A 14497-nucleotide genomic window follows, 5' to 3' on the forward strand; every position below is an offset into this window, starting at 1 on the left:
ACAGGGCAGGACCTTCCTAGACTGTGCAGTTAGAGGACGTGTCTGGGAGTTCAGACCTGAAAATAAGAAGCTATACGCTAACCGTTACCGACCTGAGCACATGTCAAATTTGGGAAGGGATGGTATGCACGTGTACGTGTATGCTCAGCGGCTTCATTCATGTCCAATTCTTTGCAACCCCATGGACTATAGCCCGCCAGGCTCATCTGTCCATGGGAATCTCCAGGCCAGAATACTGGCATGGGTTGCCATGCCCTTCTCCAGGGGGTCTTCCCAACCCTGGGATTGAACCCCCATCTCTGCCTTGGCAGGTGGGTTCTTTACCCACTGAGCCACCTGGGAAGCCCTAGGGATGAGACAGGGTGGCAGGAAAAAAACATGTGGAAAGGAATGGTGGGGAGGATGGAGGAATCGAAAATGAGTCAAGGCTGAAAAAAGGTCTCGATGCCTGGAGAAAGTCAGCAGGAAGAGCCAGGTAAGTTCTTGCCAGGTAAGAGGGCCTTGGAACCCACAGCGAGAAGTCTAAGCTTCCGTAGAAAGATGCGGAGCGTTTTCAGCAGGAGAGTGGCGACCGTATCAGTGGCCTGTGGCTCCCTCCTGTGAGTTGGGTGGGAGCCCAGCTCCATCTCAGGGATGAGGCGGGCTCGCGCGGGGGCTCTCAGTGACTCGGGGCGGGGCGATGGTAGGAGAGATGACGAAGGCATCCAGAGGCAGGAACCGCAGCGGCGTGTGCTGATGGCCAGGCTGTGGAGAGGGGCGGGGAGGGCAGTGGTGAGTGCAGCACCCAGGTTTTGGAACTGGCGCACGATGGAACGCTAACTCGGATACGGGGGGCTCAGGAAGAATGGGACCTTTTAAAATTCATGGGGGAATCCCCTGGTGGTCCAGGGGTGAAGAAGACTTGGCAGTTTTATAGTGGTGGCCTGGGTTCAATCTCTGATCTGAGAACTGAGATCCTGCAAGCCATGAGGTGCAGCACACACACAGAAAAACGAATAAATGAAAGTAAATTTTCATTTACAGAACCACGGGACATGAGCAGGGGAAGAATGCAGAACTGCATTTAAAGCACCATGAGTTTAAGGTGTCTTTTGAGATCCAGCTGGAAGCATCGCATGAGCAGTAGAGCTGAGAGGCTGAAGGAGGAGTTCCCGGTGGAGAGGTCAGAGTGGAGAGTCCCAGACGGAGTCTGAAGCCTGGAGAAGGAACTCGGCCGTCTCAGGAGAGTGTGCAGGAGATCAGGGCAGACAGGAGGGAGTCCTAAGCAGTCTCAGGCAACAGTAGTGAGGGTGAATACCTGAACATTTAATTAGAACAAAAACTGTGCGCTTTCATGAAACTGTCCTCCATGCTACTGTACTGGTGGCTGCAACATTCTACATTATTTGCCCAAACCCACAAAACTCTCCAAGTGGGAAAGTGAACCCTAATATAACTACAGACTTCAGTCAATAACATGAGCTTCCCAGTTGGCTCTAGTGTAAAGAACCTATCTGCCAAAGCGAGAGATATAATGAGACATGGGTTCGATCCCTGGTTTGGGAAGATCCCCTAGAGGAGGGCATGGCAACACACTCCAGTATTCTTGCCTGGAGAATCCCATGGGCAGAGGAACCATACCACACACACACACGCAAGGCAGTAATAATAAGAGAAACTGGGGTTGTGGGGCAGGGTGGGAAGAGGAGATCTATGGGAATTCTCAATACTCTCTGCTCAATTTTTCTGTAAATTGAAAACTGCTCCAGATATAATGAACAAAACAGAAAGAGACTCACGGACATAGAAAACAAACTTAGAGTTATCAAAGGGAAAAGGAGATAAGTTAGGACTTTGGGATTAACATACACATACTATGCTATATAAAATAGATAACTACCATTACTACTGTATAGCAAAGGAAACGATACTCAAAACCTTGTAATAACCTATAATGGAAAAGAATCTGAAAAAGAATATATGTACATTTACTGAGGGCTTCTCTGGGGACTCAGATGGTAAAGAATGTGCTTGCAATGCTAGAGACCTGGGTTCGATCCCTGGGTTGGGAAGATCCCCTGGAGAAGGGAATGGCAACCCACTCCAGTATCCTTGCCTGGAGAATTCCATGACAAGAGAAGCCTGGTGGGCTACAATCCATGGGGATCACAAAGAGTCAGACACGATTGAGTGACTAACGCTAACTAACATGTATAACTGAACCACTCGATGTACACTTGAAACTAACACAGAATTGTAAATTAACTATATTTCAATTAAAATAAACCTGATTTATGAAAAAAAACTGCTCTAAAAATAGCTTGCTAATTTTAGAAGCAAGCAGGGGCTTTCAGAGGCCTTCCTAGAAAGGGAACACAGCTTAAAACAATACAGATTTTTTTTTTTTTTTTAAGATAAGCCTAGCTTTAGCACAGGACAGACCAAAGATCTAAGAGGGCTCATTAGCTATCCACCACTGTCTGTAACTTGAAATCTCTTCTCAGAGTAAAGGGTTTGAGAAGCTGGCAGGAAGCTTTTGCATCAATCACAAGACAGCTGTAAAACATTGGTCCTCTTTCCCTTTTCAAATCAAAACACGTTTCCCAGGTCAAAAGAAGTATCTTCTGGGTCAATCAGACCTAGATTTTAGATCAAGTCCCACTCTTGGGACCTGAGTGACGCTGACCAAACCCACTTCAACTTTCTGAGGCTCAGTTTCAGTCATTTGTGAAATGCAGAGAATGTTTATACCATGGGCTTGCTGTGAAGACTACAAACACCTGGCACTGCTGTACTATTATAAATTATGTTAAGGAAATTGCAGGTGTTATTACTATTATCATCATTGCTATTATTATGAAGCACTGGACTTCACACTGAATGCTTATTGTCCTAACTTTGTTGCTCTTTCCAACAACCCTGTAAAGTTAGCATCCCTAGCTAACCCATTATTAAGATGAGAAAAGATTCAGAGAGGTGCAGTAACTTGCCTAAGAGCACACAGCTGCTAAACGGTTCAGAGTAAAATATGAACCCAGCTCAAGTTTGTGTCCAAGATGCTCTCAATGGCCTATATATAGATTGCCCACATCAGTACGAGTTTACATTATAAATAAAATCTTTATTTTTAAACTCACACATTATGTTTTATTTCATACGTTACATTACGTTAGACTTTCCTACGTCACTGGTCTGACTTCAACATCAATATTGAAGGCAGTCTACAAGGTGGCTTTAGCAGGAGGGAAATCAAGATGGATTAGGCTGGCTTTGCTCACTAAGATTCAGAAGAAATTAATCACCCCTTGATTCTTCCTGTATTGTCTCCAAAAGAAAAAAAAAAGATACAATGAGTTTGGTCCTTGGGACCTTCCAAAATCTACAAACCCTGCCCTCCATCCGGACCTGGTCATCCAGATAGTGATGTCAGTTGGTCAGGATGGAGGTCCTTCCCCAGGGTCTACCTTGGACACACTCTTGGAAGTTCCTTATTTTGCCATAAGAGTCGGCCTGGTTCTCAGTTATTGCTACTGTTGTTTAGTCACTAAGTCGTGTCTGACTCTCTGCGACCTCATGGACTGTAGCCTGCCAGGCTCCTCTGTCCGTGGGATTTCCCAGGCAAGAATACTGGAGTGGGTTGCCATTTCCTCCTCCAGGGGATCTTCCCGACCCATGGATTGAATCCAAGTCTACTGCTTGGCAGGAGGACTCTTTACCACCTGGGAAGTCCCTGGTTCTCAGTACTTTTCCTAAAGCCCATTTATTGTCCAGGTAAGAATAATTACAGCAAGTCTTTCACTATATTTCTCTGTTATTTCTGTATTTCCTTTGAAAGTGTTTTTTTAAGTGTTTGAGATCATTTCAAAGGAATACAGTGTTAGCTGGTGAAGACCTGTGAGATAGTGATGGTTGATATTTTACATTAATTTTTATGGAAAAAATTCACTGTCTTCTTTCTAAGCTGTGTTTCCCCAAGAATTTAACTCTTGCTAAACCCACAAAATCCTAACAGGAGGCCCTTTGACCATCTCCATGACTCCGTGTGAATAAACCCTTCCCAAGCTCCATATGAGCTGTGCAGACACACGAGTGTGTATGCACAGGTGGTGCTCTGGCATAACATGCACACACTCCCACACACTAACTTTCCTAGACGTGTATGTCATTGAATGCACTTCTCAGAATATTAAGTGAACTTCAGAGCTCCAAACCAAAGACTTCATCAGAGTCTTCACAGAGAGACCCCAAGCTTCCTGGGCTTTAGATTGAAAAAAAAGGAAAGAAAAGAAAGACAACACTTTTCAGTCCCTTTATAAACCCTGATATGCTCTGAAAAGGCAAGTCAAGTAGGAAAATTTTTCTTCGCAGGAAATTTTTTTTTAATGCCTAAATGAGACGTGAGAACAGGGGCCACCTTATGCTGCAGCCAGCAGAGGCACTCAAACATTCCGTCAGCAGGATCCCAGCCAAGCTGCACAGCGCGCTTTTATAAAGCTGGCCCCAGGCATCTCAGGGCAAGATGTGGCTGTGAAGTCTACTCTGCCCTTAGTACTCCAGAGGCGCTGGCACGGTGGCTGTCAGACTCGCCCCACAGCCATGGCAAAGAATGGACTTGTAATTTACGTCCTGGTTATCATCTTGCTCCTGGACCAGACCAGCTGCCACGCGTCCAAGTTCAAAGCCAGGAAGCACAGCAAACGCCGAGTGAAAGGTAACAGGGTGCCTCCATCCAGCAGAACTCTAGGCTTGCTCAGGGTGGGTTAGGAGTTGGACGACATCCATTTCCAGACTCCCCCAGGAGACCATCTCTGGCGGCAGTTACCACGGCTTCATGCGGATATGGCATTTTCAGGGGACCGAGTGACCTCTTAATTCTCTGGGACTGTTTGACATTTAAAGGAATCATATGGTAGGATTCTGGTTTCGTAGGATAAAAAAGGCTCTTGCAAAAAGACTTTCTGTATTGTATATCCTTCATCAGGTGAGCTTAGGCAAGAGAATGTTCATTAGAGTGTGACAACCTGGATACAACGTCTGCTATTTGGAATGAGGGATCAAGGAGAACAAATCGATTAATAGAGTATACTGTTTCACTCATAGATATTATACAGCTGTTCAAACTGATCTGTAAGACAACTATAATCTTATCCAATGTGTAGTAGAGGATAGAGCTGTTGGTAATGTGGCTTCCGTCAATAGCTATATTTTCATATCCCTGGGAATATAAGGACAGTCTGTATCATATGTTTAAGCTTCTTCATGTCATAGAGAAGTTTTAAGTCTTTCACTTAAAAATATTTCAACACACAAGTCATACAGCATTTGGAAATATGTTAATGCAAAATAATCTCCAAGCAATCCCAGTGTGGGGTGGCTTGAACTGGGTTGAAAAAGTGAAAGTGTCAGTCGCTCAGTTGTGTCCAACTCTTTATGACCACATGGACTGTAGCCCACCAGGCTCCTCTGTCCTTGGGATTCTCCAGGCCAGAATACTGGAGTGGCTTGCCATTCCCTTCTCCAGGGGATCTTCCTGTCTCAGGGATCGAACGAGGGTCTCCTGCTTTGCAGGCAGATTCTTTACTACTGAGCCACCAGGGAAGCCCTGAATTGGTCTAAGAGAGAGAAAAAATCTTGCAAGGAACAGATAATGGCAATGTACACGCAACACACTGAAACTAAATCAAAACTAACTCATCGAGAAAGGCCTGGTGTGAGGTGTATCTCATTCTGAGGTATTTTCATAGGATATTTCAAGGTAAATATTGACACTATTTCCTCATCAGTTTCAGTTCATTATTAGCAACACACAAACAATAATACCAGCAAAGCTGAAATCTTGAATTAACACAACAGGAATGGCTGGCTGGTGAGAAGGAGCTTCTCTTGTTGTGCCATGTTTTTGAGATTATGAAGTGCCCAACTTTAGGTCTGATATAAGGTTTCTTTCTTTCTTTTTTTTTTTTTTTTTGATTATTGCTTTATAACATTGTGCTGGCCTCTGCCACACGTCACCATGAACCAGCCAGGTACACGTATGCCCCCTCCTTTCTGAACTCCCCTCCCATGGCCCACCCCAGCCCTTCCCTCTTAAATAGAATTTTTTTTTTTCCCTAATGAAATACTACACTTCTCTGTTACCTCCTTTAAAGAGAGATGAAAATACCCCTCGTGAGCGATGAAGTATCTTGTGGAAGACGAAGGCAGGGAAAGGAAGGGGAGGGAGGTGGCGTTTCTGCTGGGTGACGAGGCGTGTTTTGCCGCCAGCATCTCTTTGCCACGAAGGAGTGGTCAGCTGGTGACCACCCAGCAGGTCTGTGGGGAGGGGTGTGAGTATGTGAATGCGCGTGTGTGTTCTCTGTGGGTGTTTCTGAAATAACTGCAGTTCTGGGCATTATGTTCTATCCTCCAAGGCACACATACACAAGTGCACACACATGCTTTTGTTTGCTTTTTAACCGGCTGGGTCCAATCCTAGATAACATCCTTCCAAAGCAGTTTTGCTCATTTTTTGCTGTGAGATCCAACAAAGTAGATTCTACAATATGTGAAGCCATTAGCCTAAACCTGTTAAACAGTTCTTTTAAACTGCCTGGAAATAATACCAAATCTTATGAAATCAAAAGCAAGAGTCATTTTTTTTCTCTCTCAATTCTTTCCATAGAATTAACCATGATTAACTGCCAAGAGATAATATTCCCAGAGTTTTCTTTAATGTCCAATTAAAAATTGATTTGTTGCTGTTCAGTTGCTAAGTCGTGTCTGACTCTTTGGGACCCCATGGACTGTAGCCCCACCAGGCTCCTCTGTCCATGGGATTTTCCAAGCAAGAATACTGGAGTGGGTTGCCATTTCCTTTTCCAGGGGATCTTCTCAACCTAGAAATCAAACCTGAGTCTCCCACTTGGCAGGTGGATTCTTTACTACTCTGCCACCCAGGAAGCCCTACTTTTAACAAAATAATTGTTGGCTGTCTAAAGTACTTGGCAGACAAATTAATTGATTTTATCTGTTAACTCTTGGATAACCTCACATATAAGGCCTTCCTCAGCCCTTTTAAAAGCTGCGTAACATTCCATGTGTGGATGGGTTATGGCTTATTTAATCTGTTCTTTCTTGGTGAACTTTTATGTTCATCAAATCTATCTCTTTTTGATCCAATGCCTCAGTGAATTGCTTTGTACACAGATATTGATCCCCATGCTAGAATATTGTGATGATACTTCTCTAGAACTAAAATTGTAAGTTAGTTACACCACCTGTCTTTCAAAACGGTAGCATGAACTCGTGTTCTCAACTTCAGTATACGAGAGCACCCACTGAGTTTCTCTTGTGGCTCAAAAGTTAAAGAATCGGCCTGCAATGAGGAGACCCGGGTTCAATCCCTGGGTCAGAAAGATCCCCTGGAGAAGGAAATGGCAACTCATTCCAGTGTTCCTGCCTGGAAAATCCCATGGACAGAGGAGCCTGGTGGGCTAAAGCCCAGGGAGTCTCAGAGTCAGACACGACTGAGTGACTAACACACACCTTGACAACCTGGCCTATCACCAGTTTAAGCTGTGCCAGCTTAACAAAACCCCCGAAGACTTTTAATTTGCATCTCTTTGCTTATTAATGAGGTTGAGATATTTTTTCGTGTATTTACTGGTCATTTCTTCCAGCAATTATTTTTGCATTCTTATCTGGTACCTATTTTTGAAGAACAACAATAATAAAATGAAAGGCAGCCTTTAAAAAAACTCAAAATGGTAATTAAGTGATTTAGCTCCAAAACCAAGTTTCCCCTGACAGTCACTTCACAGGCCTCAACAGATTAGGTTGAGCAATGCAAGTTATGTTGTAGTAATGAATTAAATATAGTCTCTATTTAGTGAAATAGTTGTTCCCTATATTCATTTTGACAAAACACAACCACATTTCTCACAAAGGACAGAAGCAGACTCCAAGCCACCTGGATAATGATTTCCATAATGGCCTCCCAGGAGCCTAATATTAATTCATGTGTCTTCATGTTAATTACAATGTTTGCAGCTCCCCTGTGGAGGCCATTTACTTAAATAGTGTGGAGCAGGAAGCTGAGAGGAACTGGGGTGACATCCGTATGGCTCACAACTTGTAACCTGGAGGAAAACTTAGCAGTCTTTGCGAGTCTGGCCCCCAGCAGCCACTGGCTTTGCATACTGAATGTACCCCTATATTTATTCTGGGTCGAATGGTCCCGTTGAGGAAACCCTTGCTATTGTGCTTCTCCGCTGAGCTATTGGATGCCTTGAGAATGGATGTCCACACCTGGATACCCCAGAAGGCATTTCCTAACCCGAATGTGGAAACACCTGACTTGTAAAGCACATGTTTAAGGGGAAACTGAGTCAGCCATGTTTGGATACTGGCCTGTCCTGAAAACAGCCAGGACAGAACACAGATTCTCCATGTGGTATCCCCGCAAAGAGGCAGCCGGGAACAGCCGTATCAAGCTTTAAGCATCTTAGCTGCTTGAGGCTACGTGCTAGGGACCAAGCAGGTAAAGGTGATCACTGTCCAGAAACAGATGGGAGGGGTGGAAAGGGAACAGATTTGAAGACAGCAAGATTCAGCTCCCAGCTCTGCACCTTACAGCTGGGTGGTCTTCGACAGGTTCATTCAGTTTCCTGTGCCTCTCTTTTTTCTGAAATGATATTGTCTATTTCATAGTAACACTGAAAGAATCAAGCTCCTGGCACACAGTGTATGGTGCCTTTAGTATTTTTAAATGTGTATTAAGATTTATTATAATTCCTGCTTTTGAAGAGCTCACAAGTTGTCCGTTTCTAAGACACTGCCCATCAGGTCTGGATTTTTGATTAGTCAAAGTTACTAATTTCCTAACTTCCTTACTTATACCCAAGGAGAGCCATGAAGATTAGCCTAATCAGGGGACATCCAAGACTAAGTAAATTGCTAGTCCTTAATACAGAAATATTTTTATAGGGCTCTTTATCACTGCCTTTCCATATTTCTCCATGAAAATCACTTAGCCCTGCTAAGAGCCTTTACACTCGGAGCATCAGTTGAGTAGGGGTATTGAGGCCAGGGGACTTGGAGACCCAATTAAGTCTGAGTATGAGTTCTACCACTTACCTGCCAATTTAGCTTATTGAGTTCATTCTCACTCTTCAGTGGGAATCTCATTTTCCTCCATTCCTAACTATCTTTGAAGAGTAAGTGAAAATAACATGAAAGTATTTTGTATGCCATCGTCTATTCACTCAGTAAACATTATGAGATTGATGATGTGCCGAGCACCATGTGAAACACCAGACAGAGAAGATTAAGTAAGTTAAGAAACATGATTGTAGGCTGGAGAAAGTGTGTGGAAGGAAAACAAAGGTTCAAGGAAAGAGACCAGCCAGAGAGATGCAGAGAGGATGATCAGAAAGTATTCTCAGAAGAGGAAATGTTTAAGCTTGATAAGATGATGGATAAGGGAGTTCCCTGGCAGTCTCATGGTTAAGAATCCATGCTTCCAATGGAGAGCGTGGGAGTTTGATCCTTGGTTGGGGAACTAAGAACCCACATGCTGTGGGGCCAAAATAAAAATAAAACTGAAATCTTAAGAAAAAGAAAAAGGACAAAACCTGGGCCAAGAATGTTCCAGGCAGAAAGAACACACTCAAAGGGTCCTGAGATGAGGCAGCTTGTTCTGGAATGCATCGAAAATCAACCAGTCTAAAGTCTAGTGATGGAGAGTGAGTCCCACAGGATAGGGCTGGAGAGACAGACAGGCGCCCCAGCTCACAGAAGCAGCTCTCAGTATCATTACCCCCACCCAACCCTTACAAATCTTCCTGAACAACTTGCTTCCATCCATTGTTTTTCATGTACTCTGGGCTCAGTTTCATCAAAATCACCCTGGGCTTATGTTCTGTATTCCGAAACTTTATCTTATTTTGTTTTATTTGCACTTTATTTTAATCAGATGTTGTTTTATTCACCCTACCCCACCCCACTCTAAAAAATCCTCAGAAAAGGATGGAGACCTGAAGACCCAAGTGGAAAAGCTCTGGCGAGAAGTCAATGCCCTGAAGGAAATCCAAGCCCTGCAGACAGGTGAGACCCATCTTACCTCAACAAGATAGGAAAAGAAATTGTGATTAGCCAGCAATTCAAACCACATCGAGAGTACATGTCATTCTAGGTGACATTTAAAAAAGGAGAGAGAGAGAGACATTGACAAGGCAGAGATGTGTCCAGGACAAAGGATTCAAAAGCTGGGAGGATGAATGTTTTGGGAAATCAGCTTGATTTTCCACTTCCTTCGCCTCTCAATGAGTGGAATAAAAATCAAACAAGGCATTTCAATAATACATTTTAGAAGTCCATCCTTAATTTTTTTTTTTTTTTTGCTATGCTGTGCGACATGAGAGATGCCTGATTTTAGTTTCCTGACCTAGGATGGAACTCTTTCCTCCTGCTTTGGGAGCACAGAGTCTTAACCACTGTGCCACCAGGGAAGTCCTCATAATTCTTTATTAGGCAATGGAACAAAATTGAAGCAAGTATTAACTACATAAAATAACCAGCATTCCTTAGCTGTTTACTAAGATGTTTAGGTCCCCAGGCAGCTCAGTAGTAAAGAATCCGCCTGCCAATGCAGGAGACCCGAGTTTGATCCCTGGGTCAGGAAGACCCCCTGGAGGAGGAAATGGCAACCTACTCCAGTATTCTTACCTGGGAGATCCCATGGACAGAGAAGCCTGGCCGACTACAGTCCATGGGGCCACAAGAGTCAGACGTGACTTAGCAACTAAACAACAACAAAATAATCCACTGAGAGCTCAGCCGAGGTGGAACTAAACCCAGGGTCACAGGACTCGGCTCCGGCCACACTGAGTGGGTCAGATCCTCTGGAGAAGAGCTTGCCAGCAGAGGGCAGCAGTGAGTGTTCCTTTATCAGAGAGCAGAGCTCCCAGCAGCCCATGAAGCTCCCAGGGCGAGGAAATGAGAGCCATGCTGGGCAGACTCAGCAACACCCCTGGCTTGCAAGGTTCACATCCTCAGGGAGGAATACGGTCATAGCAACTCCAAAGGCAGAGCTTCAGGGGTCCCAGAAGAGAGCTGCCCAATTACAAGAGTTAATGCCTTCAAGGAAGACCAAAGTGAGGGCTTTTTCATCAGCTACTTATGGCCCCCAGGGCTGGGGGCTCAGTGGTAAAGAATCCACCTACAGTGCAGGAGACATGGAAGATATGGGTTCGGTCCCTGGGTCAGGAAGATCCCCTGGACAAGGAAATAGCAACTCATTCCTGCCCAGGAAATCCCACGGACAGAGGATCCTGGAGGGCTGCAGTCCATGGGGTCACAAAACAGTCAGACACACCTGAGCGATGGAGCACAGCACATTGATAGTTCCCAGCCCAGCTCTATGTTACCGGTCTTGAGCCATTTTCACCATAAGCAATGTTGCCTAGTTACACTGCTGGCAAGTCCCTTTATCAAGTTTCCTGGGGAACAGAATTAGAAAGTTAAAAGAAGGTCAAATGAGTTTGCAGAAGGGGAAAGAGCTTGGTTAACCCTTCAGCCATAGTTGGGGGCTATAATAATACTTTATAAACATCAACACAGTTCAGTCGCTCAGTCGTGTCCGACTCTTTGTGACCCCATGGACTGCAGCACACCAGGTTTCCCCGTCCATCACCAACTCCCGGAGCTTGCTCAGACTCATATCCATCATCAACACATTAATCCTTCAATAATTTATGAGACAGATGCTGCTATAATGAGGAAACTACAGATGAGGAAACTAAGGCACAGGGAAATTAAGGCTAACACAGATAATAAATATCAGAACTGACACCTAAGCTGAGGCAGTACAGCCCTGAAGCCTGATTCTCCAATGCTATGCCTTAAAACTGTCTTTATATTTGGGTTATATCCTGGATAAGAGAAACAATATTTAGCTTATTGTTATCTGCTGTGGGCTCAGTTACCTGCTGTAATCTTCCATGCAACGCAAGTCACCTGTTTATATGCTAACAACTCTTTAAAGCTTCATTATATGTGTGCTTAGTTGCTCCAGCCGTGTCTGACTCTGTGACCTCATGGACTGTAGCCCACCAGGCTCCTCTGGCCATTGGATTCTCCAGGCAAGAATACTGGAGTGGGTAGCTATTTCCTCCTTCAGGGCATCTTTGGGACCCAGGAATCGAACGCGTGTCTCCTGCACTGGCAGGCAGATTCTTTAGCACTGAGCCACAAGGAAGCCCCAAGCTTCACTATCCTGATATGTAAGGACAGATGTCATAAGCATCCCACATCATGGGACAGTTGTGATTATGATATGGGTTCATTTATGTAAAATGCTTGGCACAGTGTCTGACTCTGTGCACAGAGTCCTCGCTACACAATGACTCACCATTATCTCTATGCATCGTCCTTGCCTCAGCTATCTACTGCTGTTGGCCAGGGCCAGTTCTAGACTATTACACTGCCACAGCATGTTAATATGTCAAATCTCACATCTTACAGTCTGTCTCCGAGGCACAAAATTTCACAAGAAGTGCTACCTTGCCGCGGAAGGCTCGAAGCACTTCCACGAAGCCAATGAAGACTGCATTTCCAAGGGCGGGACCCTGGTTGTCCCCAGAAGCTCCGATGAAATCAACGCCCTCCGAGACTATGGTAAAAGGAGCCTGCCGGGGGTCAATGACTTTTGGCTGGGCATCAACGACATGGTCGCAGAAGGCAAGTTTGTCGACGTCAATGGGCTTGCCATCTCCTTCCTCAACTGGGACCAGGCACAGCCTAATGGTGGCAAGCGGGAAAACTGTGCCCTCTTCTCCCAGTCAGCTCAGGGCAAGTGGAGTGATGAGGCCTGCAGCAGCAGCAAGAGGTACATGTGTGAGTTCACCATCCCTCAATAGTCCCTTCTTAGGTACATCTTCCCAGAAAGACCGGACATGATTTACAGGCTGATGGTTCTCAAGAATGGTCCAAAATTGTCATAGGGGAGGCTATGTCCCTAGCAATACGAGTGACAGCCACGTTTGCTACCACACTATTGTGATTTTTGCCCTCCACGGGGGTTGGGGGATCGGAAAATAATCATTCCATCATGTACACACTGCTCAAATAGCTTCTGCAAAAATGGGCTATTAGACCTTTCTCATTCCTGGTCCCTCTTCCTTGTATAGACCAGGTATGTATTAAAAAGACAACGGCCAGAAAAGCAAGCTGTAGGCTGCCTGGAAGATTTTCTGTTAAAGGTTTTGTACGTATCTGAGTGATGAGGTGCTACATAATCCAAAACCTTTTCAGTCTGATGTTGGGTCTGCTCCCTCCTAGTGATAGCGTCTTATTAGCCGTCACCCTTCCCTTGAGTCGCATCATCCCCTGGTGGGACATGTAACTGCTCTGTCACATGGATACATAGAAGTCTCAGATAAGCTCTGGTTTAACTGTTTTTCTCAAACCCACCCCACTCCTGCCCCTGCCCCCAGTGATATACACATTGTTTTTTTTTTTTAAGTCCCAGTAAAGATCTGAAAGGACATGTTAAGGCAGCGTATTTGGTCAGTTTCCACCCCGGTATGGCATTCCAGTTTCCAACCTGAATAGGTAAACCTAAGGCAGAACAGAGTAGCAGCCTGCACAGAAAGAGAGGAACTTTTTAAAGTCTCCTTTTTCCCTGCTTTAGTTTTACGAAATCAACAGCGGATATTATACACCTTAGTTTCCTTTTATAAAAAATATATTTTACACACATATATGTTTTAACAATCATATATTTAAGTCTATTAGGAGGAAAATCTATATTTAGATTGAAAGTTGGAAGCTGGATTTAAAAAATATTTTTTGAGTTACATGTACATCTATATACTATTTTTTTATTCTGCCAAGTGCTGCCCCCACTAAATTGTTTAGATTGTGTAATGTAATGCCATTGCTTCGTATGATATTATGAAGTTAAGGCTTGGTGGAAATGGGTTTTTTAGAAGCAAACAATTCTACATATATTCTGTCCTTCAAATAAACATCTTCTTCTCCCTTTAAATGTTGAATATGTTTTGGGAACAAAATCCTTCTTTATAAACTTAATTATGTATGCTTGGAATTAAGGTTCAGTTCTTCACACTGCACAACCATAATAAAGCCTGAATTCTGATCAATGTGGGACTATATGGGTATTGCCTGCAGTTATTGAAACTATGCTGGTTTATATCAGACTTGAAGAAACTGGGGGAGAATTGCACTAGATCCGGTCAAACTGGTGACTTAGATGTATATAAGGACAGTTTCACTTGAGGAAAAAGAAGCAGAGTGGAGACGAGGAAGAAGACTTTTCAAAAGTTGAGCCTGCCATTGTTTTTGGTTGACCCCGATCAGTTTCTTCCTCCGATGCAACCGCAGTCTCCGCATGGGAATCTTATCAAACTGCAGATCCCACAGGCAGCACTGAGGCCCCAGATTCTTCACTTCTAAAGGCATCTCGTGGAAGCCAACGGGGCTGGACCACACACCACTGTCTGAGAGCGAGGGTCTGAGC

At 44.4% G+C, this 14497-nt stretch overlaps 1 protein-coding gene across 1 annotated transcript; it reads left to right on the forward strand.

The window, feature by feature from the left end:
* Positions 1-4575: 4575 nt before the first annotated feature.
* On the forward strand, positions 4576-12875 carry CLEC3A (C-type lectin domain family 3 member A). Its single transcript, XM_068991702.1, has 3 exons — positions 4576-4690; positions 9979-10062; positions 12481-12875. Exons 1-3 carry the CDS (start codon positions 4576-4578, stop codon positions 12873-12875), a joined length of 594 nt encoding a protein of 197 aa, XP_068847803.1.
* Positions 12876-14497: the final 1622 nt, after the last annotated feature.

This window comes from Capricornis sumatraensis, chromosome 20 (assembly GCF_032405125.1).
Source record: "Capricornis sumatraensis isolate serow.1 chromosome 20, serow.2, whole genome shotgun sequence".
Lineage (NCBI taxonomy): Eukaryota > Metazoa > Chordata > Mammalia > Artiodactyla > Bovidae > Capricornis > Capricornis sumatraensis.

Bases quoted from the DNA above. Each gene is read 5' to 3' on its own strand.
- CLEC3A (XM_068991702.1), top strand. From the start codon at position 4,576: ATGGCAAAGAATGGACTTGTAATTTACGTCCTGGTTATCATCTTGCTC. The intron at 4,691-9,978 runs GTAACAGGGTGC...AAAAATCCTCAG, and splicing joins CAGCAAACGCCGAGTGAAAG to AAAAGGATGGAGACCTGAAG. The intron at 10,063-12,480 runs GTGAGACCCATC...CACATCTTACAG, and splicing joins AATCCAAGCCCTGCAGACAG to TCTGTCTCCGAGGCACAAAA.